General features: G+C 42.5%; 1 protein-coding gene across 2 annotated transcripts in view; it reads left to right on the top strand.

The window, feature by feature from the left end:
- The window catches only part of CLUH (clustered mitochondria homolog), a 662,807-nt gene that overhangs the window by 117,658 nt on the left and 520,149 nt on the right, over positions 1-25,000 (top strand). For both annotated transcript variants that reach the window (XM_044054416.1, XM_044054415.1), the window contains exon 2: positions 24,206-24,387. In XM_044054416.1, coding sequence (XP_043910351.1) covers positions 24,206-24,387 — 182 coding nt within the window. The remainder of the gene's footprint in view (positions 1-24,205; positions 24,388-25,000) is intronic.

Here is a 25,000-nt window from a genome sequence, read left to right as displayed (position 1 = left end):
AAGTACTGTAACTTTGACTGACATTTGTATGAACACATATGTCCGAAGTTACAGAATTTCGACTTCATATAAAAACATTAGAAAAAAAATAAAAGGGTATATGCAGGGGGAGCAAGCCCCCAGCACCCCCCACTCTTTAAATATACCAACTCCAAGGTCGCGCTACAGTGCAGTAAAGGGAAAAGTTGCCCCCTGCATATACCATTTTATTTTCTTTTTCCTTTTTTTATTGTTTTATGCATACTCAGAGTTCTGTAAATTCAGACGTATGTGTTCGTACATATGTCAGTCGAAGTTACGGAACTTTGACTATGTAATCTAGACCCATATATATGTTTGTATGTAAGCATGTGCATATATGCGTGTGTGTGTGTGTGTGTGTGTGTGTGTGTGTGTGTGTGTGTGTGTGTGTGTGTGTGTGTGTGTGTGTGTGTGTGTGTGTGTGTATGTATGTATATGTGCATGCATATATTATATATATATATAGTTTGTGTGTGTGTACGTATCTTATTATATGCAAGCACACACATATATGTATGTGTATGTGTTTTCCTGATCTGGTGTAATAGTTGCCTCTAGGACAGGCAGTTGTGACAAAATGAAATTTCCACTTTTCAGCCAGGTGTTCCACGTTTGAAGCCCTTATCTGTTCTCTTTTAAAATATTTATAAATGACCGACACTTGGCTAGCAGACGTTCTTGAACAGTTTGAACTGCTTCTCAACCATAATAATTCTGCTTATCCTTGTTGCACCGAAACAGTTCTTTAACCAAAACATCATCTCTGTTAATCTCCCCAAACTCAAGCTGAACTTCTCTCTCAACTTCTAAGAGTCACCATCTGCAAACACTTAACATTAAATTATTGTGTCAAAGAAACAAAAAAATACACACACACACACACACACACAAACCAACAATTAGGAGCTCTATACATGGCTAAACCTGTCCTAATGACACTGCTAGAAAATACTTAGCATCTTTCATTCTCCTTACTCTCTTTTTATGGTTTTCTTATACTCCTTTACTTTCACAAGACTGAATTTAGTTTACTCTGACAATGCTGCAACAAAACTGCAAAATTCTTAGACAGTTTGCATAATAACACACATCACTGACCTGCCCTTAAACAACTGGGATGGATAGAAGCTTCACACATCCTAACCTAAAAACTCACTATTGCAGTCTCATCTACAAGCCTGAAAGATATCCCATTCTAAAATGTTATTGAAAAATATTCTCTTGTCAGGGATTCTCTGCACTACGGAAACTCCTCCTTTGTATATCTAAATCTCAAAATAGTGGCAAATATACTCTGCACTCTTTCTGTGCTGCCAGTAAGTGGAACTCCATCCCACTTGAAAACAAGAGCACATCTTTTATATCTTTTCAAATGTCATCTTAAACAGTACATACTAAAATCCTGGCTATGTTCCTACCTTATCCAAGGACATCCTCTTCTATCCATACCCTTTCTCTGCTTTATACACATCTGTCCCAACCACTTTCCTTATGATAAATCTTCAGCTTTTCTTTTCATACTCTTGTGCTCTAAAGTAGCACATTTAAAAAGATATGTTTCTATGTACACAGTGTTTTTAATTCATGTACACCAGTGTATTATTGCATCTAAAGTAGTCCGTTTAAATAAATTCATGCCCCTGTTCATTCAGTCTGTCCAGTCAAGTGCCCATGAGCCTATTATTGGATCTGACTCAGCAGCATTAATGCCTTAAGCCACTTTAAGACCATTATTTCCATAATGCACAAGTGTCTGATTACCTCAGATCTGGGTTGCTGCTATCGTGAACAGACTTTAGTCTTTCACTCTTTGTTTAGCTAAGTGCTCCTCCTCCTTTTTTTCCTTCTGCGTTTGCTATTGGCATTTAACTATAACTAGTTAGGAAGTGGTAGTTCTTTGTTTGTATCTTACTTTTGTTGCATTTGGCTACATTTAGCCCCTTTTTCTTCCTGGTCTACCACACTGGTGCATTTTCCTACTACTGGCACTTCAAAAAAAAAAAAAAAAAAAAAAGGTCTTTCCATCTCTCCAAGTGCTGTTGTTATACTTTTGACAGTTATATGCTGTTTGTTGCTTTAACAGTATTTTTTTTTCATTCCATTGTGACTTTTCCTTCAGAACTGTGTTGGTAAAGAGGTGAGTTACACACCACAGTATTGGAGGTTTGATTCTTCCATACGTAAAGAAAAGGAATAGTTTTAGAAATCATAAGTGTGGACACAAGATGCACCTACTCGAACAGTATGCATGATTTGTGTGTAGTGTGTTTTGGGTGTGAGTTAAGTATTGGAGGAATGCTTAGCTTTTGTTTCCAGAGCATTGTGTGACAGGAGAAACTAGCTTTAATTGACAAGAGGTTCTTTTCCCTGGATGGCGGAGTCTTCCAAGGTAAAAAAAAAAAAAAAAAAAAAAAAAGTCCATGGATAAATCTTTTTAGGTCTGACTCCTTACTTTTAGAAGAGTAAAGCCGAAGATTCTGCACCTTCTTTGACTCTGAAAGCTCCAAAGTTAGATGCCTGTTCATAGGTAGGTACTAGGCTATCTGCCCAAGGGCATTTATAAGCCTAGCCAGAATGTGTTAGCTTTCGCCTCCCTTTTAAATTAGTTTCCTGGGCCTCTGTCTAGCAGGGCCACTGAAGTGATCCCAGGGGTAACTTTACGATTTCCCATCCATTCATCAAGATTCCTCTTGAAGAGAGTCAGTGAGAGGCTCTGCCTAACATAAACTTGGATTCTATTCCAGAGCGAGGGAAGTCTCTGGGACAGGAATCTATCCCTCCAGCATGTCCTGTTTATTGTTGTGCTGAGGTTTAATTCACAGGAGCATGTGGCTCTAAGAGATTTGGTTTTCTTGAGGTGGAGCAAGTCCATTAATTCCGATTTGGACCTGGCCTTCTTCGTCTGACAGAGATCACCTCTGAGCAGGCAGTAAGCAACCGAGTAGAGCTGGAGTTTCTTTAGGCGAGCTGCATAGGGCATCTCTTTGAGACCCATGATCCTCTTGGTGAGATACTTCTGTGGTCTTTCCAGCTGTTGCAGGTGTTGAGCAAGGTACATACCAAATGGGGCATTGTACTCTGTTATGGGCCTAATGAGTGATGAGTAGAGGGGCACAATGACCTCTCTTGAGGTGAACCCTTTCGTGATTAGGTGGGCTACACAGAAGGAATTTCTAACCACTTTGGTAATGTGATTAGCAAAGGAGAGGTTGCTATCCACCTGGGTCCCAAGGTCCCTAATTACATTTTCCGTACCTAGTGGATTACCACCTATGTGGTAATTCGTGGGCACTTTGTTTTTTCCAAAGGGGATTACTATGCATTTTTTGGCATTCAGCTTGAGGCCATGGTTTTGACACCAGGTATCTGTGTAAGACCCTTCTGGAGGATGTCTGTGTCAGCTGGAGAGTCTGTTATGGCCCCCAATTTGCAGTCATCTGTGAACCTGATCAGCCATAGTCCCCCCGTGCTTGCCTGTATCTCAGAGAAGTATATACTGAGCAGGAGGGGTCCCAGGATCGAGCCCTGTGGAACGCCACTTGTAACTGGTTTAGAGTCGGACATGGCACCCGCAACTCTGACCATGTGTGTTCTATCCGTGAGCCAGTTGGCCACCCATCTCGTGACATAGGGGTTAATGTTCAAGCTGGTGAGCTTGTCTATGATGCCAGAGTGGGGAATGGTGTTGAAGGCCTTAGCGAGGTCCAGGTAGGCTATGTGGACTACCTTCCCTTCATCTATGGCCTTGGTAACTGTTTCAGTGAAGTCAACTAGGTTTAGGAGGCAGGATCTGCCTTTTAACAAAGCCAAATTGGGTAGGGTCCAGTGTCTGGTGGTTCCCAATGTATCTGTTTGAGTTCCATGATGATTCGTTCCATAGCTTTGCAGACCAGGCAAGTCAGGCTTATAGGGCGATAGTTCTCAGGTTCTGTTGTGGCATCACCTTTGTGTAGCAGGATGACTGCTGCTGTACGCCATTCTTTGGGTACATAGCCTGTGGTAAGGCTGAGTCTGAACAGTGAATTTAGGTGAGGGTTTAGTTTCTTTTTGAGCTTGTGTAAGATGCAGCCTGGGGTACCATCCGGTCCCATTGGTGCTGTGTTCTTAGCTTTGGAGAGGGTTGTTTTTACCTGCATGTCTGTGGCTCTGCATTCTTCTGGGATGGACACGGGCCCTTTTGGGGGTGAGGGGGGGTTGCACTGAACTTGTCTGCCAGGATGTTGGCAATGTCAGTTGGTTCAGTGTATTTTTTGCCATTTTGCACTAGCTCAGTGCATGTCTGAGAGTTGCTACCTAGATTTTTGACATGGCTAAAGAAGGCTTTGTGGTTATCTTTAGAGTCCTTGGCAATCTTTCTTTCGAAACTGGCCTTGGATGATTTTATGAGGCATCATAGTTTCTTGCTAATATTGATCAGTGATGCTTTTCCTTTTTGGGACTTTGCTCTATCATGTAGTAGTTTCCTCCTTCTGTTGTATAGCTTATTTATGGCCGGGGACCACCAGACTGGTTTCCTCTTTTTGGAGGAGTGAGTCTTGGTTTTGCTTGGGATGGCTCGATCCATGCATCCCTGTAGATGCTCATAGAATGCACTTGTAAAGGATTCTGCGGTTTGGGTAGCATTATCCTTTAGCAAGGGGGCTTTGAAACTTTCCACCTCGGTCTTGAGAAGTGTGAAGTTTGCTTTTGAAAAGTTTTTCACAGTGGTTTCTTGACTGGGGGTGGGATCGGGATGTGGATGTCCAGTGTGATTAGTTTATGATCTGATCTTACCAGCGAGGGGTTTACCTCTGGTGTGGAGCACTGATCCCCCATGTTAGTGATGATCAGGTCCAGTATGTTGTTACCTCTAGTGGGCGTGGCTTCACTTTGACCTCGTCTTATTCTCCACAGTCTCCAGAACTTCTGGACCCAGTAGTGTTTCACGACAGTTGTCCAGAAAGACTTCTGAGACTAGCTCCTTTTGGGAGGAAAATGCACAGAATCTCTTCTTAGCCTCCTTTCATGTTCGTTTTAAGATATTTCAGGTCCTACAAGACTACTTCAGAGGCAGACCTGGATAGCATGATGAGAAGCCTTTTGAAAACTTGGATTGAGATGGGAGTCATACCATCTCCTCTGGCTCTGAAGCTAGTCGGTGGAGGTTCTATCCCCTCTTCTAGCTTCTTTCCCAGTGCACATCTTTGTTGTGATGGCTTTGAAGCCAGTTTTCAACCTGGGGCCCGTTTCCTTGGTATATACCTTAATCCGGCTTTGGCACAAGGGGCTTTGGATCTGATGCACTCAACTCTGACTATGTTGAGGCTGAGGTCATCTTGAGATCAGCTTGATAGCGAGACTTTGGATTGATCCTCTAAGCTGTCCCATACCGCTATGTTGCAGGTGTTGGTGACTTCAGAATTAGTCTTTGGTTCCATTCCACTCCTCGAGGGTGTCCACTCACTGCATTGGGATGCTATCTTTGGTTCTGATCTTTTCTCTTTCAGGGAGTACATCCCCCATCAGTGAAGCAGCTTCCTTCTGCTGAAAATGGAACATTTTGTCAGGTTATTGGGAGGATGATTGCTTCTCCCTTGTGAGCAGTGACACAAACCTTATTAGCATCAGCACCTCCCCATGATTCCCAGACTTTCTTTCCTCTTACCCCATCTGACATTGTTGGGTCAGAGTCGAGCTACGTGCCTCAAACCTAAAGTACTGCAGTAGAAAGACTCATCTGAGGATTTGGGACATACCCATCTGATGTGTAAGAGAAGGTGCACAGACTTGCCACTGGAGTTTCTTGCATAGATGGAGAGAATGATGACAGAGAGGGCTCCCCAATCTCCTCCTGATGACGTTACTTTTGGCAAAATCTTAAAACATGTGGCAGAAAGGGTCTTGGCATGTTAACCCCCAGACAAGAAGGTTCTCTTTTAAGACCTATGGTTAAGCCTCCTCTACTGCTTCCTTGATAGTTCCTCCACAAGGCTAGTTAGTCTGTCTGATTTTAAGGACATCATGACAGGAGCCAGACATGTATGAGCCAGTGCCTTAGAAGCCTGCTAAGGATCTCTGACTTCACAAGGACAGATCTCATTGGACAAAGTCTCTTATGGTGGATTCTATTATTGTGACAGTAGTGATGATACTGCCTATGTCCATCCCCCTAATACAGTCTTGGGCAATGTATAGAATAGGGAAGTAGGCATATGCTTCAGGCATTTTTGGCTTAAGGGCACTGAACTTCACCTCTCATAGAAACTATTTTCAGAGGGACTTGGCACAGCTGGTTGTCGCAACTCCTAGACACCCACAACATCGGATTCTAGGAAGCAGTTGGACACTGCCCTGAGCAGTGATGTCCAACATTTCCAACTTTTTAATTTTTCTCATCAATAACTAGATGGATGGAATGGTGAGGGCAGCTGAACATGCAGGAATACGAGATGTCAGGTCATGATTTTGTGGACCACTTCAGAACATCTTTCACCAGTGCCCCTTTTGTTGTATCTTTTCAGTCAATCATGAAAGAAAAAAAAATCAAGAATTAGGAACAGGGTGGCAAGATTTCACTCTGCTGTTGGAGTGAGGTTTGAGGACTCGCAAATATTGTATAGCAGAAACTATAAGGGCACAAGGTCTCTGAGTCAGAATGACCAAGCATCAGCCATTCTATGCATTTTCTGATAGGGGTGGCCCCTTTTACCAGATGTAGAGCCAGAGTCAGAGGGGATCTGCATAACCAGGGATACCACTGGTCATTTTCCAACGGGCAACCCCCACATCGCTGAAGTTCTGCTCAACTGCTTCCTTCTGTAGGCAGTTTGAGGTTATTTATCCCTTTACCCTATTGTATGGACAGCTATCACAAGACAAAGGGATTAAAGAAATTTTTATCCAGAGGCTATTCTGTATCCTTTTTTTTAACACCTCTAGAATCAAGGCAGTTGTTGCCCATTGTTCCATCCACTCAGGCAGAATTGACAGAAAGATGGTCTCGTTGCTCTACAAAAAAACTTCCATGAGGTCCCACTAGGTCAGAGAAGGTAATTTAATTTTGAATTTAAAGACAAACCAGCACCACAGGCACATGTTGGACCTCAAGAACCTAAACATACAAGTCAAAAAGACTCAGTTTAGGATGCTCACTGTGTAGTCAGTTCTGCTCTGTCTCAAAACAAATGACTGGATGTACTAGTTAGACCTCCAGGGTGCCTACTGCCTACTGTCATGTAAAAAATGTCAAAAAGAATCCCTGAAGTTACTTTTGCTCCCATTTAGGAGCAAGCCATTACTGGAGCAGGACTCTTCCTTTGGTTTCACCACAACCCCCCCCCCCCACCCCAAGTATTCAAAAAGTGCTTGGCCTTCATAGCAGCCCCCCCTGCATCCCCAGAGATGGTGTAAAGGTTAAGGTCTTTATCTCGCAAATAAGAGGTACGTGGTTAGATTCTGACCTCCTCTTAGGCTCGCAGTTGGTCAACAGTATGGGAGAGCATTGCGCACCCTCCAGTGTTGTCCTCACTGGTGAAGTCGGACCACAGAGTGGTCTTCTTCAAAGTAAAAAAAAAATCAGTTCTGTAACTCCAGCAAGCCTTGTAACATTTGGGAACTATTCCAAAGCAGACTACATCCTGTAACTCCAGCAAGCCTTGTAACATTTGGGAACTATTCCAAAGCAGACTACATCCTATGAAGTGATACTTTCTTATAACTCGGTGCCCTTCCTAATCTCAAGTTCACAGCAAGTTATGCAGAATCATTCAGAGACCCATTATAACCATGAAAATGGTTATATAGAGACTGATGTACCTACAAGAAGCAATTCCAAAACAGACTGTCTAAAAACAAACCACATTGGTGGAATCCTTTTTAATAGGGTATAAAACAAAAGGAAAAAAAAGTCATGGTCAAAATCAAGGGGCAGCTACCATAATGGATAAGAGCTGTCTAACCCAGAAACTGAGGACTGATAAAGTCCATCAAGGCCAATTATGAGGTCAATATAGCCTCCTAGGTTAAAGACCACCACAAGACCTTCTACAGCTAAGTCCATATCCTCGAAGGCAGCACACACAAGTGTGCTGAACTGGTAGTCAGTGTTGCCAGGATCACTGAGCAGAGCAACATAGCAATCTGCTGGCTGACGAATTCAACTCAAACTTAGTCCCTCCACCCCCCAAATGAAATTCCTACTAGCATAACACCCCCTAGACTATTAGCATGGAGGTGGTCCTTCTGTCACTTGCTAAAACCAAAAGCACAGCCTCAATGGACCCTCACGATATCTATTCTGGGATGCCTCCTAAATAACTTGAAACATGACCTTTCAGGACCACTCAAGTCACTGTTCAACTATAGCCTTAAAAACTAATTTTGTATTATGCTAATGGAGGACTGCAGTGTTATCCCACTTCACAATGGTGGACCATTAGCTGACCCTAGAAACTACAGATACATTACTCTGGCTTGTCTAAAAGCCATGGAATGAATTGGCATGGAAATAATCAGTCATGACCTAGGCAAACTTCAGACACTGGACCCAACTCAGTTTGGCTTTGTCAAGGGAAGGCCATGTCTACTAAACATGGTTGAGGTCAACAAGGCAGTGGATGAGGAAAAAGTTATGTATGCTATCTACCTGGACCTGTTTAAGATGTTCGAAACAATACTCCACTGGGTGTAGTTAACAGACTCACCGAACTGGACATAAACCCTTAGATAACTAGTTGGATTGCCAGTTGGCTTAGAGACAGGACCGAGGAAGTCGGTATTGGTGAAATCACTTCAGCTAAGATACTGGTCACCAGCAGAGTACCTCATGACTTTATGATAGGACCACTCTTTCTTGGCATCTGCTTCTCAGAGATCAAGGTTAACGTCAAGGACCTTTGGCTGACCAAGTTCGCAAGATGACTGCATATTGGGAGTTCTCCAAAATTTCCCCCACAGCACAAGTGTCTTGCAAGAGGGTCTAATACAGAGAAAAGACTGGTGCCTAAGTCCAAGACTAAAACTCAATGCTGAGAAATGTATTATAGTGCCTTTTGGGACAATAGCCACTCTGACTAATTATTCCATTGGTAAGACACCCTGAAGAGTTGACCTGCTAGTCTGGGATCTGGGAACACATGTAAACAAGTAGTCTGACCTTTGACTAACATGTGGCCAAGTTAGTGTGAAAATGATTCATTGTCACCCAATTTATAATTAAGGTTATGGCAAACTAGGTCCAAGGAAGTCATAGTGCTACTTTATTTAGCCCTTACCACGGAGTATAATGTCCCTTTTGACATGTACTTGACCAGATGTATGCAACAGTTAAAATGCCCACAAAGCTTCCTTACCAGGAGAAGCCAGGGTATAAACGCATGTCGTATGGCAGAGCACCTTCTCTATACTCTTATTTCCTACACATTACAGATAGGCTGTCTATACCTGTTATAACAAGGCATCCTCTGATTCGGCTCTTACGAACAACATCAGAAGCACTTGGGCTAAGGATTTAAATTTTGGTTGTGACATAAATAGGATATGTTGGCAAGATAGTTGTGTGTTAGGATCCCCTTGCTGTGGAATAGGCTCTCTATCCATGTGAAGCAGAGTCCACACTAGCCCTATTTAAAATGTAACCTTGACCAGTGGATGAGAAATCAGAAGTTCACCCAGGGCCTCGTCATCATGTCTCTGATAGTTTGGACATTACTGTCTCCATAATAACGTTTAGAAACGTTCTGACTATACCCCCTGATAAATAGGGACACAATTGGGTTTGGTTGTGCAGCTAGGCTGGACTTGGTTGTCATTAACCTACTATAAACCTATGAGATTCAGAGATTTCCCATACCTGGGTGACTGTCTCCTGTCTGCTGCCATGGTGAAGTCTTTCATAGATGACAAACTTCATCTGTTCAGGCTGTGCTATCTTTGGAAGTCTCCATAAATCACGAAGTCAATTCTTCAGCCAGCCAAGAGGATTCTTTTTTTATAGGCTATCATTTGAAGACCAGACAGGATACAGATATTAAAGCTGGCAGTTCAGACCTTTTCTGCAGGCTACATCCCTGATAGTTGTGTTGGTCCTCAAGATTCTGGGGCTAATAGCATCTTCAATATTTAATGGGCTAGTTTGTTCTTTGCAGTTTGGGAATTTTGCAGTGACCCCTGCAAGTGCAATGGTCTCAGCTCCTCCATTCTTTTTCCAAGCCAGTTGTAATAAAGAATATATGCAGGCAACATTTGCAGTGGTGGATAGACTCCCCTTTTACCCATTCCAGTAGGCATTCGTCCATCAGCCCTGGGAAGTAATTGTGACCAGTTGTGACCACATATGCTTTTTTATTGCTGCAGGACATTCCAACAAGAGTATGTTCAAAAGTTTATGGACACCCAATGAGGCCAATATTTGCTTAAATGTCCTACAGATGTGGGGTGTTCTCCTAGAGTTTGCAGGAATATTAAGACTGCCTTCTTCTGGGAGTGATTTTTCTATCCAAATGGATAGGACAGTAATTAGGTACATCAACAAACTGGGAGGAAGCAGATCATCATGCCTCTTGTATTGGGAAGCAGTGAGGCTTTGGTAATAAAACGTGGCCTTCCACTGTTTTTCTCATAGCAGCACATATTCCAGGAGCCACCAGTTGTCTTGCAAACAGGCTCAGCAGATCCATTCTGATGCCTTGTGAGTGTCCCTCAATCCAGCAGTAACGAAACAGATCTTCAGTTGATGGGGCTTCCTCTGCAGCACCTTTACCTCCCAAGACAACAGCAAATACAGCAGATAGTTTGCCATGATACCACCACAGGGAGAGTCACCAAGGGATGCTTTTACCATGCAATGGCCTTCTGGTCTTCTATACACCTTTCCATCCTTACCTTTGTTTCCTATGTGTTTACAGAAAGCATTTGTGTAAGGCTTCAGTTATCATCCTACCCTCTTTCTGGCCCAGACAAATCCAGCACCCCCTTATCCAGCCTCATCTCAGGACCCCCCTCCCAGAGATGTAGATTCCAGTGCAGGATTTACTTTCACATCCCTCTCAAGCCTCACCTGGATGTCCCCCATCTTAAACTAACTGCTTGGTTTCTCGAATTCCAATTGTGTCTAAAGACTCATCCCTCCTTTTTCGAGATGATTAGGATTCTGACTGCTTCTCAAAAAATGTTAACCCATAGACTCTTCGTGGAAAACGGGGAATCATTTTGTTATATGGTCATTCTCTCAGAACATTGCCCCCTTTTGAGCTTGTTCCAGAGGTCCTCCAGTTCTTAGAGCCCAAATCAAGTGTGCACTATTTTTCTTTCACTGTTAAAGTGCAGCTAGCAGCTATGTCTAGTCTTCATGCTGTACACCAAGGTCAGGCACCAGCCTCGATTAATCTCTTAAAGCCTTCCTTTCTCAAAGGAGTTTTCCTACTCTGGCTTCCAGTCAGAGAATCTATTCCCAAGTGGAATTTAAACTTCATTTTGGCAGCTCTGACAAAACCACCATTTGAACCAGCTTCCAAAATTGAATTGAAATTTCTTTTATGGGAAACATGGTTTTGGCTAGACATCATTTCTGCCATAAGAGTTTCTGAACTTCAGACATTTTCTGCTGTGCCCTACTTGTTGTTGTTTTTTTTTTGTTTTTTTTTTTTTTTTCGCATAAGGACAGCATATCCATCAGTACAAACCTGTCCTTTCTTTCTAAAGTGGCTTCTGAAATGACCATGATGCAAGCCCATTCACTTAAGAGTGTTTTTTCCCCAGTCATGCTAACAAAGGAGTACATTCTTCATACTTTGAATGTACACAGGTTATTATGATTCTACATTTTTCACATGAGAACTTTCAGGAAAGACTCTCTCCTTTTTGTTTCCTTTGCAGCAATTTGGTACAGATGTTTCAAAAGTTGGTTACACTTTCAGAATGACATTTGGACTGTTGGTTACATCTGTGTCAAACACCACCAACCACTGCCAAGAATCACAAGACTCATTCTACAAATACAGTGGCAACGTCTACTGCTTTCTTCAGGTGTTCATCAGTGGATGAAGTCTATGCATCCATCATTTGGTCCCGCATGCAAACATTTCCTTAAATACTATGACTTGACTTCCACTTCATTTTCTAGAGTGTCCTTTGAGGTGTCTTTCCTGAAAGATCTCCTGTCATGATTTTATCTCGAGTTTTAAAATAGCTTTGGGTTATAACTCACAAGTCCTATTGAACAGACTGAATGAATAGTATATGAAAGTTATGAACTTACTGTAATGCCAAATCCTTTCATTAATGTGCATCTTGTATGACAACCTACCATTCCTTCCCCCTTCCTGGTTTCTGTTGCTGTTGTATGTCCTAAAGGATGCTAGACCTTCTGTTTTTGTATTTATATAGACATATATACTCTGTTTTACTTAATTACTTTTGGGCTCTGAGTTTATTCTAGGTTGTAGTGCATTATGGTAAGAAAGATCTTAAAGGGGCTGTAGACTGGAGCATTAACTCCAAACCTGATCTGACAGGCAACTAGAGGACCCACAAGTCTTATTAGACAGACATGAATGAAAGTATCTAGAATTGTGGAAAGAACAGAACTTTCCTTTTACCCTTATATTTTAATTGTGTTGAGCACTGCATCTCGACTATACTAATCTTTTTTAATATTGTTGTAATTCATGGAGATTTTCTCCATCTTGTTTCATTCAGTTGTATTTCACTGAGCTTTTTGGAGCTTTTCTTCCAGACCTCCACTGAAAAGGGGTGCTTCCAGGTTTGACTATCCCGTTCAACAAATGCAAAGTAAATAATGCTTTATTCTGAACTTCATAATCCGGAAGCGCAAAATCCTGAAAACTCAAAATCCTGAATCCCAAAATACTGAAAACACACAGGATAGATATACTGTCCATAGACAACACAAACCATATGACATTCCACCAAATATAAAAAGGGGGGCAAGCCCCCCTGCACCCCCCATATCCCATGCTACTTAAATAAATCAACTCCAAGATTGCACTTCACTACACTATCATGAGTTATGTTGTAGTATAACAAGTTAAAAGGTAACATTACTAAGATTACAGCAGACTGTCATGAAACACGTGATGGTATGTTTGCCATTTTTTTCTGTGGAGTATATCTTGGAGTTCAAATATTTAATTAGCAGGGGTGTGGGGGGGTGCAACCCCCCCACATGGGGGGCACAGGGGGGGCTTGCCCCCCTGCGCATACTTGCTAAAAAGTGCTATCCTTTGTCTTGTATGTGTTTCTGTGATTCTTTGTACTGGAATATTGTCATTCTTTGTGTTCTGTATATTTACAGTATTTTGGGATTCAGGATTTTGAGTTTTCAGCATTTTGAATTTTCAAGATTTTAGGCTTCCGGATGTATGTGTATATATATATATATATATATATATATATATATATATATATATATATATATATATATATATATAATATATGGGTCTACTTCATTTCACTGAAAACTCAGTTGACTTGATCCTGGAGTTAGTATTTAAAGTAGGGGGGGTGTGGGGGGCACAGCCCCTCGCCTATTTTAAATGTTTAACACCATAGATATGGATACTTATAAGTCCAATGAATAACTCTTTCCAGAAGACCATATATAACCAAACTGTGGGGATCTGTGCCCCCCCACCCCCCCTTACTTTATATACTAACTCCAGGATTGCAGTACAGTGGGGAAAAGGCCATATATAACTTTCAGCGAAAGGAGTCTCAGTGAAATGAAGTAGACCCATATGTGTGTGTGTGTGTGTGTGTGTGTGTGTGTGTGTGTGTGTGTGTGTGTGTGTGTGTGTGTGTATATGTATGTATGTATATATGTGTGTGTGTGTGTGTGTGTGTGTGTATATGTATGTATGTATATATGTGTGTGTGTGTGTGTGTATATATATATATATATATATATGTGTGTGTATATATATATATGTGTATATATATATATATATATATATATATGTGTGTGTATATATATATATATATATATATGTGTGTATATATACATACATATATATATATATATATATATACATATATATATATACATACATATATATATATATATATATATATATATATATATATATATATATATATATATATATAGATTATGTATATATATGTGTGTGTATATATATATATATATATATATATATATATATATATATATATATACATATATATACATATATATATGTATATATATGTATATATAAAATGGATCTGAAGTGGTTTACTTCATTTGGTCTGTAACCTGAGGAGCCTTTGGGAATACAGATCTGTATCCCCTTACCCATAATATACCTCCTGCCTTCCATCCCCAGATCTCATTTGCCACGATTTGTTATACATCATGTCTTCAGAGCTCCAGCTAGCAGTGGGTGATTTCTCTACTGCAAGTTAAAGTTTTCTGGTTCTTTCAGCCGATCTAGGTTAGTTTAGGTACCCCTTCTCCCCTCCCATTGCTTTGGAGTCGAGTGTAGGTTTGTTAAGATAGAGTAGTTTGTCTGTGGTGCCCCTCCCCCCCTTTAATGTTGTCTATAGACTAGTGTGGTGAATAGGTGTGTGTCTATTAGAGTAAAAGTTTTTGCCTTTTCTTTTTTAAGGCTTTCTTTCTTTCTTTCTCATAGGATGGCTGAAAAGCTTGTCTTCAAGTGCCACACAGTGTGTGGCCATAAGCTCTCCCCAGTGGATGGCCACACTCTGTGTGTTGTGCTTAGGTGTGGTCCACCTTAGTGTGGATTGCTCCTTTTGTGCAGGGTTCAACCCCCGAGCATTAAAAGATAGGAAGGCTAAGTTGGCCCTCAAAGGTCTTCTGCCTGCTACTAATCCTTCCTCGTCTTCGGCTTCAGTCACAGCAGCTGCTGTGACTGCCTGTCCTGCTTCTCTTCCTCTGGCCTCCCCTCCCTCCCAGGCTGGGACTCAAACTCCTTCATCTAAGCCTGTGGTAGCGGTGCAGAGTAGAGGTAGTGAATTGGAGAGAGAGTCGAAGACCAGGGAAAAGAGGAAGAGGTCCCCGGACCTCGCTTCTCTGAGCAAGTCAGCAGGGATCCAGGTTCTCCCCGGAGCCGGCGGATGCACGTCCAGTCTCCCGGGCCTCAGTTCCCTGACCAGCCAGGTCAGACTCCGTGGCCTTGTCACGGTCAACCCACTCCTTATTGGATATGGATCTGGATAAGATGATAAGCTTTATCCGTACACAAATCCAGATGGGGGTCTTGCCAGCTCCCCTCCCTTTGGAGTGGGGAGCTCGCTTCCTTTTTTTCAACCCATTTCTCCTTCCCCGATCTGACCTTCGGCTTTGGAGTACTCTGATCCGAGGTTGTCCTTGGTCAAGGGGTCTGCACCGACGGTCCTTGTTTCCTCGATGCCGACAGCTGCCTGGAGCATCTCTGATCCAACCAGTTCGGATCTGAGCCAGAGCTGGAGTGTCTGATCTGAATGAGTGGAACCTTTTCCATCGGCTCTGACGTTGGGCCAGGTCCCCTCCCTTGGAGCTCCGTCCACTTCGGAACCAGCTCCAATTTTCACATCGGACCCGGGGAGACCCGCCTCCTTATTACCTTCCTAGGAGGTCTGCTCTCCTTCGGCATTCAATGTGGTAGGGTCCACTCCATCGGATGGAGACCCCTGACCGCCCCCTCAGACTCCGCTCAGATCCCCTCGGCTCTGTCTACGATCCCCATTGTCTTACCAGAGGGACAACCCATGCTCTAACAGCCCCAGACTGTTCCCCCAGTGGAACAGATGGCTTGCGAGCGCTTTCCTGAGAGCCCTACTAGAGATGTGCATCGTAACATACGTGCAAGAGGAGGCACTTGGACTCCTCTGTGTCCCTAACCAAGGAAACAGATTTAGATGATGGAGAGGGCTCCCCAAGATCATCTCCTGAGGACGTCTCCTTTGGAGACGTCATGAAGGTCCTGCGCCAGCGGGAAGGTTGGACTGCCCCAAGCCCTCCTGAGTCTGTGTTCCTGGAGGCTTTCGGCATGGGCCCATCTACTTCCTGGGTGTCCCCTCCTGTGGATCCTTTAGTGGATTTTATCACCTCGTGGGCATGGAAGGAAGCAGATACCGTGATGCCCAGATAAAAATTTTCGGTCCCCCCATTGACAGGCCATCCTGAAATAAGGGCTTCCCTGTGGACGCCATGGTGGTAGCAGCAGCCCCTAACAGGGAACTATCTCAGGAAAGTTTCTCGGTCCACCCTCCTGACCAGGAGTCGCAGATTATGGACCGCCTAGGGAAGCAGGTGTATGCTTCAGCTACCTCTTCGATCAGGGCGCTGAATTACTTGGCCTGTGTCACTAGACTCCAAAACAACCTAGTAAAGGAGCTGGAGGATTTCCACATTGTGAATTGACCTTGTCGTTTTTTGCAGCTGTGCTTTCAGCTTTATGCACGTTGGACACACGGCAGACAAATCAAAGGTAAACCATATCTAATATATGTATGTAATATACATGTACATGCATATATGTCATGTATATTATGTGTATAATGTGCGTGTGTGTGTATAATATTGTATTTTATATAGACGTTGCCCGTTCAATTCTCAGAGCGTCTTCTGTATAGCGACATGCATGAATGGGCGTTCCTTCGTTGAAGGTTGTGCGTTAGGCCCGGCAAGCCAGTACGTAAAAAAAAATCTACTGCCAATCATTAGCGGACCCGAGTTCCGCTCTGGCGACCCCTAACCGGGAAATGCCAAAAGGCACAAACATATATATAATGCAGCACCTTGCCTTTGTGGCCCACGTTGTAACTGATGAGGATTCCTGGATCATTCAACTTACCAGGCTAAAGAATGTTAATAAATAACATCTTGTGGCTGTAGATGTGGACGTGGACCACAGCTGTCATAGGTTCATAGCCTAGTATAAACCTATGAACCTATCTGCCCTAAGGCATTTATAAGCCTAGCCCAAATTTTTGTGGCTTACGCCACCCCTTATATGAAAAAATACTGTGCCCATTAGTTTGTTGTGCCTCTGTCCAGCAGTGACACAGAGATGATTCCCGGGATAAACCTACGATCTCCCATCCACAGGTCAAGATTTCTCTTGAACAGAGCCAGCGAGGTGCTCTGCCTCACATGGACCGGGATTTTATTCCACAGCATAGGGAGTCTCTGAGTGATAAATCTATCCCTCCAGCACGTCCTATTTATATCCGTGCTAAGGTTTAAGTCGCTTGCTCTAGTGGTTTTGGTGGATTTGGATTTTTTGAGGTGGAGCATGTCCATTAATTCCGGGTTGGACATGGCCTTGTATGTCAGGTACATGTCACCTCTGAGCAGACTGTATGCAACTGAATAGAGCTGGAGTTTCTTCAATCTGGCAGCATATGACAGATTTTGGAGTCCCTTTATCCTTTTGGTGAGGAACTTTTGGGGTCTCTCCAATTGCTGCAGATGTTGGGTGCGATACATCCAGAATGGGGCATTGTACTCTATCATTGGTCTGATAAGTGAAGAGTACAGAGGAACAATGACCTCACTAGATCTGGATGTGAATCCCTTCATCATCAGGTGGGCAATGTAGAAGGTCTTTCTAACCACTTTAGCAACGTGAGTGTCAAAAGAAAGGCCACTGTCAACCTGGGTCCCCAGGTCCCCTGATAACCTCTTTTGTGCTTAGTGGATTGCCACCTATATGGTAGCTTGGGGTTACCTTGTTTTTCCCGAAGGGTATGACTATACATTTTTTGGCGTTTAACTTCAGGCCATGGCTCTGGCACCAGCTATCTGTTTCCGTGAGTCCCTTCTGAAGGATATCCGTGTCCGATGCACTTTCCACTATGGCGCCCAGTTTGCAGTCGTCTGCAAACTTTGTCAGCCAAAGTCCTCCCATGTTGGCCTGTACTTCTGAGAAGTAGATGCCGAACAATAGGGGGCCAAGGACCGAGCCCTGTGGGACACCACTTGTGACCGGCTTGGAGTCTGACATAGCGCCAGCAACTCTAACCCTGTGGGTTCTGTCCTTAAGCCAGTTTGCAACCCATGTTGTGACATATGGGTTTACATTTAAGCTGGTAAGTATTTCTACAATACCAGAGTGGGGTATTGTGTCGAAGGCCTTTGCAAGGTCGAGGTAGGCTGTATGGACTGCCTTTCCCTCATCAATGGCCTTGGTGACTGTTTCGAAGAAGTCGACCAAGTTCAAAAGGCATGATCTGCCCTTGACTAAGCCAAATTGGGTTGGGTCCAATGTCTGCAAGTCCCCTATATCTTTGTTTATGAGCTCTATTATGATCCTCTCCATAGCTTTGCAGACTAGACTTGTTAAGCTTATGGGGCGGTAATTACCAGGGTCCGTAGAGGCACCGCCTTTGTGGAGTGGGACCACAGTTGCCGTATGCCACTCCTTGGGCACGTATCCTGTGGTAAGGCTGAGATTAAACAGCTGCCTTATGTGCGGGTTTAATTCCTCATTTAGCTCGTGTAGCACACAGCCGGGGACACCATCTGGTCCCATTGATGCTGTGTTTTTAGCTTTAGAGAGAGCAGCTTTCACCTGCGCATTTGAGATGTCTGGGAGGCTACACTCTGCTGGGATAGTTATCTCTCCTTTGGGGGGGGAGAGGGGGTGAAGTTTGCACTGAACCTGTCTGCCAGTATGTTGGCAATGTCTGTGGGTTCAGTGATTTTTGTATCATTTTGGACTAATTCTGAGCATATCTGGGAGTTTCCACCCAGGTTCCTAACATAGCTGAAAAAGGCCTTATGATTGTCCTTTTGAATCCATGGCAATTTTTCTCTCAAAATTGGCCTTAGTTGGTTTTATGAGTGCTCGTATTTTTTTACTAATAATGATCGGGGTGACTTCCCTTTTATGGATTTTGTTCTATCATGTAATAGCTTTCTCCTCTTATTGTAAAGTTTGTTAATGGCTGGGGTCCACCAGACTGGACGTTTGCCCTTTGTGGAAAGAGTCTTGGTTTTATTTGGGATTGCCTGATCCATGCAGTCCTGGAGGTGTTCATAGAAGGCATTTGTAAGGGCTTCCACAGCTTGGGTTGTGGTTTCCACTGGCTCAGGGGCCTTGAAGGATACCACACCAGTCTTGAGTAGTGTGAAGTTTGCTTTAGAGAAGTTCTTCACTGTGGTCTTTTTGTTTGGGGTGGGGGCGGGATGTGGATTTCCAGTGAGATTAGTTTATGATCAGATCTCACCAATGAGGGATATGCTTCCGGTGTGGAGCATTTTGTCCCCATGTTTGTGATAATGAGATCTAGTATATTTTCTCCTCTCGTGGGAACAGTGACTAGCTGTTCCATGGCATTTGAATTTATGAACTCCAGGAACCGTTGGGCTAGAAAGTTAGGGCTTGAGTAATGTTCCCAGTCTATATTCGGGTAGTTGAAGTCACCCAATATGATGGTGTTTGGAGATGCATTTATACCCTCCAGTGTCTTCAGGAAGGCTGTGTGGGGTTCCTGAGTTTGAGAGGGTGGCCTATAGCATGCTACAATTTGTAGAGCAGTTTTGCCTATGGTTAGTTGCACCTGGATGGTTTCCGAAGCTTCGCGTTGCCACCAACCTGGAGGTGTGGGTATCCTTTATGAATATGGATACACCCCCTCCTTTTGTGGTGTGGTCCGGAACGCATGATATGAGGTAAAACCTAATAGTGCCGGGGTGCTCTCAGGAGCCTTGAACCAGGTTTCAGTTACAGCACAGACATCGATGTTCTCCATACTGAGAAGGGCCTCGAGTGCGTGCATTTTGAGATTTAGACTTCTGGCATTGAGCAGCATTACCCTCAGTTTCTTCCCATTTTGTTTTCTAGGGTGGTAGGTTTAGAATTTGAGCCTTGCCTAAAAAGACACTATGGGGTGGCAAGAGCCTTAGCCAATATCCGAGTCCCAGGGTGACAGGTGCAAGCCGTCCCTTGAAGCAGCGGCTTGTCAAGCATGTCATCCCAGGCAGACAGACACTGGATCCCCTTTGAATGACACCAGACATTAAGCCAATTGTTAAAGCTGATCATCTTGTTTCTATATTGTGGCATCATTCTTGGTGAAGGAAGGATACTGCTCAGGGTCAGGGTCATACCTGCCTGGGCTACATAATCAGAGAGCTCCTCTATGTCTCTTTTCATGCAGTCCAGGGAGGTACGTCTCAGGTCGTTCACACCAGCATGGACAATGACTGTCATATTTGTACTTGCCGTGGAGTGACCAGAGTGCTTGTGTTGTGGCGGATTCTAGCGCCTGATAGGCAGCTTACTGTGACCCTCTCCTTGTTCAGCCTGGTGAGTGGGACGTCAGTGTGTCTGACTATGGAGTCACCTATGACAAGTATGTTTGGTGTTGTATTTGGCCTTAAGGGCTGTGACTGCTTTGCACACTGCTTTTGTGGTTTATGTGTTGCTTGTGGGGTGTCTTGAGGTAGCAGTTGTTTGGGTGTCTGCTTTGGAGGCCTCTGCTGTTTAGGTAAATTTTTACTCAGAGCCTCCGAGTATGTCTTTGTGTGTTTATGTGTTTGATTCAGTGGTGTGGTAGCATTATGTGAGGCTGGTTTTGTGGTGTGTGTAGTTGCCTTCTCCTCCTGTCTGGTCTTGCCAGTCCTGAGTTGAGAGAGCTCAGCCTCCAGTTTGGCTAAATAGCTGCATCTCTCGCAAGTATTTGTGTTATGTGGGAGGAGGAGAGGGTTGTCTGTGTACATGAGGCAGTTATAACATTGCCTCAAGATTCACCAGCTGGACCGGAGAGGAGATTGACAACTGACCTTTGGACATGCTAGAATAATGTTGGGAATTCCTTAATAATTGAAAACAAGGGCCAGTGGGGAGTGAGGGTGTAGTGCTTTTAATTTTTAGTGCTGACTTGTATAATTGCTTTAGTGAGCAAGTGCCAGGTAACTTGAGTGCAATGTGTTACAAGTAACTAAATGCAAAAATGACAAACAGTAACTTTCTTTCAAGTGAAACAAGGAACTAGTACAGTAAGCAATGCAGATATCACTAGTGATCCACAGAAGCGCTGAGAAGCCGTATTAGGTGGAATTAGCTTCCAGGAAATAACAAGCAAACAAACAACAAGCATATAAACAAAGCTAGATTCAGCAGGCCTGGATCTAGTCTATGCTAGAGCAAACAAGGTGTACCAATTTCAGTAAGATACAGTTCAAATATTCAGGCACTATAAACCTTTAACCAGAAATTCCCAGCTCAGAAGGGCAGAGTCCAGCCTCTTCTCCCACAAGAGTGCAGACCACGAACCTTCTTAATGTAAAATAACTGGCCTGAAGCCCAAGTGCCTAAACCAGAACTAATACCCTTGGACACTGGGCTCTCAATCAGCAGTTCCCAACTTAGAAGGATGAAAGCTACCTGTCCTGCCACCACAGTGCTTGCCACAAACCTTCCTAATGTAAAACAACTGGTCTGAAGCCCAAGTGCTTAATCCAAAAGACTTGGAATGATAGCTACACTTTAATCAAGTTACAACCAAGCAGTAATAAATACAATTGAATACTTTAGAGAATGTCTGGATTAGTGCTCAAGTTACACAAACAAAGCTAGATCCAGCAGGCCCGAATCCAGTCTATGCCACAGCAAACAAGGCACCAACTTCAGTAAGAAGCAGTTCAGATATGCATGCACTATAAGCCTTTAAACAGAAATTCCCAGCTCAGAAGGGCAGAGTCCAGCCTCTCCTCCCACAAGAGTGCAGACCACGAACCCTCTTGATGTAAAATAACTGGCCTGAAAGCCCAAGTGCTTAAACCAGAATTAATACACTTTTAGAATAACAGACACTGAGCCCTCAATCAGCAGTTCCCAGCCTAGAAGGATGTAAGCTACCTGTTCTGCCACAACAGTGCAGACCACAAACCCTCTCAGTGCAAAACAACTGGTCCGAAGCCCAAGTGTTTAAACCAAAAGGCTTAGAATGAGTTACACCAAGCAGTAATAAATACAATTGAGTATTTTTAAGATGATGCAAAAGTAAAATGAAGTAGGTAGAAACACAAGTACAGTAAAAGCAGATATTTTTTTTTTTTTTATCTGAACAAGTGCTGAGATCGAAGAAACAGATCTGAGTGCTGAAACTAGAAAACTGGCTAGTTATAAGAAAATAAAAACAAGCCAGAAGGCTTCCCTCAAACACAGAAGGGCCTGGGGGCTCAGAAGCCTACAAATAGTCTATACCACTTAACATGAAAGGCAGGAAATAAGCTTAATTTTTTTTTGTCTGTTTCCCAGATTCTCTCTTTGTACACAGTAGGAGTGCCTGAAATCAGAATATGATCTCACTGCACTCAGTTGAGTGAGCAAATGAGATGGGCCCAGAGGCAGGCTGAGGGGCGGGCAGTTTCAAGGCCACCAAGATTAACACCAAAACAAAAACAGGGTGGGTGGGAATAACTGAAGAGCAGAATAACTGCCACTTGAGTTAAATATTCCTTCAACACAGTTTAAATCAAATTAAATACTGTATTCTTTTAAAAAAAAGTGCAGATAAAGGTACTTAAATTCTCTTATACGTCCAGTTGAATATAACCAAGTTCTTAGCTGGCCAAAGCTGAGGTTTTTAAGCAATAAAAATTTCACAATGCACCACTTAAAAAGGCAAGGACAGGAAATCAAAGAATGTGGCTACCCCCACACCTGTAATTACTAGCAAATAACACACTAGCTTCAGTTCAAGTTACTAAAGAGCAGAATAACTGCCACTTGAGTTAAATATTCCTTCAACACAGTTTAAATCAAATTAAATACTGTATTTTTTTAAAAAAAAAAGTGCAGATAAAGGTACTTAAATTCTCTTATGCATCCAGTTGAATATAACCAAGTTCTTAGCTGGCCAAAGCTGAACATCCTTTGAACTGTATAAACGGGGGGGGGTGTAAATTTCTTAACACCACAGTACATTTACAATTGGCTATTTTTCTTTGAGAAGTGACTTTTTGATGGTTCTTTCTGGATAGCAGTCCATTTCTGCTTTTGATGATCTTTTTTTTTTTTTCGTTTGTTTTATATTTTGATTTTTTTTTTATTTCCCATTTTATTGCAGGCTGTGACCACAGCTCCCACGCAGCCCTTAAATGGATTACACAGATATCAAAAAATGAATGATTAATGTAACAGCACTCATTATATGGTTGCATGGTATTCTGTCCTGGGTAATGATGCATTCATCACCTGCATGTCAAAGTACAGTTCTTTTATTTAATGTTAAGGGGGCGCAAACAATTGAGAGCCATTGCCATTTTTATAACCCAGCTAGCTGCTTCTCCAGATTGGATGACTTATTTTATTTATTTATTTTATTTATTATATTTTACATTTGTTAACCGGGGGTGTCTGAGCCGAAAAGGCCCTTTTTCAGCAGAGGCCCGGGTAGAAAAGCTCCACAAAGAAAAATTACAGACATTTAGACATGATCAGTATACACACAAATTACAAGAGATATGTGGTATGTGGCACATAAACAGTTACAGTGGAGAGAACAAACAAAAGAAATTAATTTTAAAAATAAAGGTAATTAATAGATTTGTAGACTTGTATTGTCTTAATGAATTGAAACTTGTATTTCACAAGTTGAGGTAAAGTTGCCCCTGCAGTATTTTTTCCTTTGTTGGATTATCTAAAAATATGGCAACATTGTTGTTCTGTTAACTAAGTACTTGTACAAAAATGAAATGTTTTTTCTTTTTGCTGCTGGAAGCAAATCTGTCTGGCATGTTCCCAGAGCAGAGTACTGTACTTTAGACCTTTCACCTTCTTGGGTAGTTTTCATCTGGGAATGTAGCCATGCAAGCCCTTTTCTTAAACAGTAAATGCTGTGTGCATTGATTGTGATGCAGATTTGTATGGTGTGAAAAGGCTTCCTATTCTTTTTAATTAGTAGTTTGATTCAACCAGTTGTATACTAGAATTCTCTCAAGGAATATGTGCAAAAGTGAGTTACAGTTGTATAATAAAATGATTTTAATCTAGTAGGTGAAAGTGCAGTAGGAGTGGTACTGGAGGTAAATGATAAAATGCTTAAACTACTTTTGTGGTATAAACATTACCAGTTTTGTAAGTGACCCTTGATAGTGTGTGAAAATAAATAAATGTGTGGACTTCAATTTAAGCCATGTGTTGACTGAATTCACCGTAGCCAGTGCTGTTGCTATAGCTTTGTGATATGGTTTAATTAGATGCCATTTGTAAATGTTTTTTTCCCCCCCAACAAGACAGGTCAGCTGAGATGGCAGTAGAGAATGCTGAAGATGGAAAACACAACTCATGTGAGGCTGATGCCAAGGAAGAGAAAGATCAAGAGGATGATGGGAGTGATCAAGAAGTTATCGTCATCCAGGATACTGGGTTTACTGTGAAAGTCCATGCTCCTGGAATAGATCCTTTTGATCTTCAGGTAAAATTGCAATGTATTGCATTGAACATGCAAGTCTTTTTGGCTATTAATCATCTTGCAGATGTAAAGCTTCCCCATCTTTCTGAGACTTGGCTCCACATTTGACTTTAAGTCTTTAGTTGTGCATCAGAAAGACCCAAGACTGTTCTTAGAGCTTTACTTTTGATGCCATTGTAGAAAATCCATGTTTTTTTTATTTTATTGTTTCAATACCTCAACATCCCTTTTTGGCTTGGCTGTGACCTTACTGCGGTAGTCTTATTTAATCTGTGACTCTGGTGCATTGCTATTTTTGCTGTTAGTAAATATACATTGTATCCTGTGGTTAGGGTGATCACTTGTGCGCAGTACAGTTTTGCTGCTATCTCTGTTTATATATAGCGGTACAACTGTGCTTTTCTGCCTTTAGCTTAAAATGGGCTCCTAGGTCTGATACAAAAGTATACTGGTACTAAAGTTGTCATTAAGAAATATAGTTTAAGGGACTTTTTGAGCTACTTATTTTAACATTTTCTCCTTTGGTGAAACATTTCTTTCCAGCACTGTGTATATGAAAACTGTAGGATATAGAGAATAAACTTGCCTTCAAGAACATTTTTTCTTTAACTGCCCA

Source organism: Protopterus annectens, chromosome 13.part0 (assembly GCF_019279795.1).
Source record: "Protopterus annectens isolate FY-2018-M chromosome 13.part0, PAN1.0, whole genome shotgun sequence".
In the NCBI taxonomy this organism is placed as follows: domain Eukaryota; kingdom Metazoa; phylum Chordata; order Ceratodontiformes; family Protopteridae; genus Protopterus; species Protopterus annectens.
This window is presented reverse-complemented; position numbering and strand designations above follow the sequence as displayed.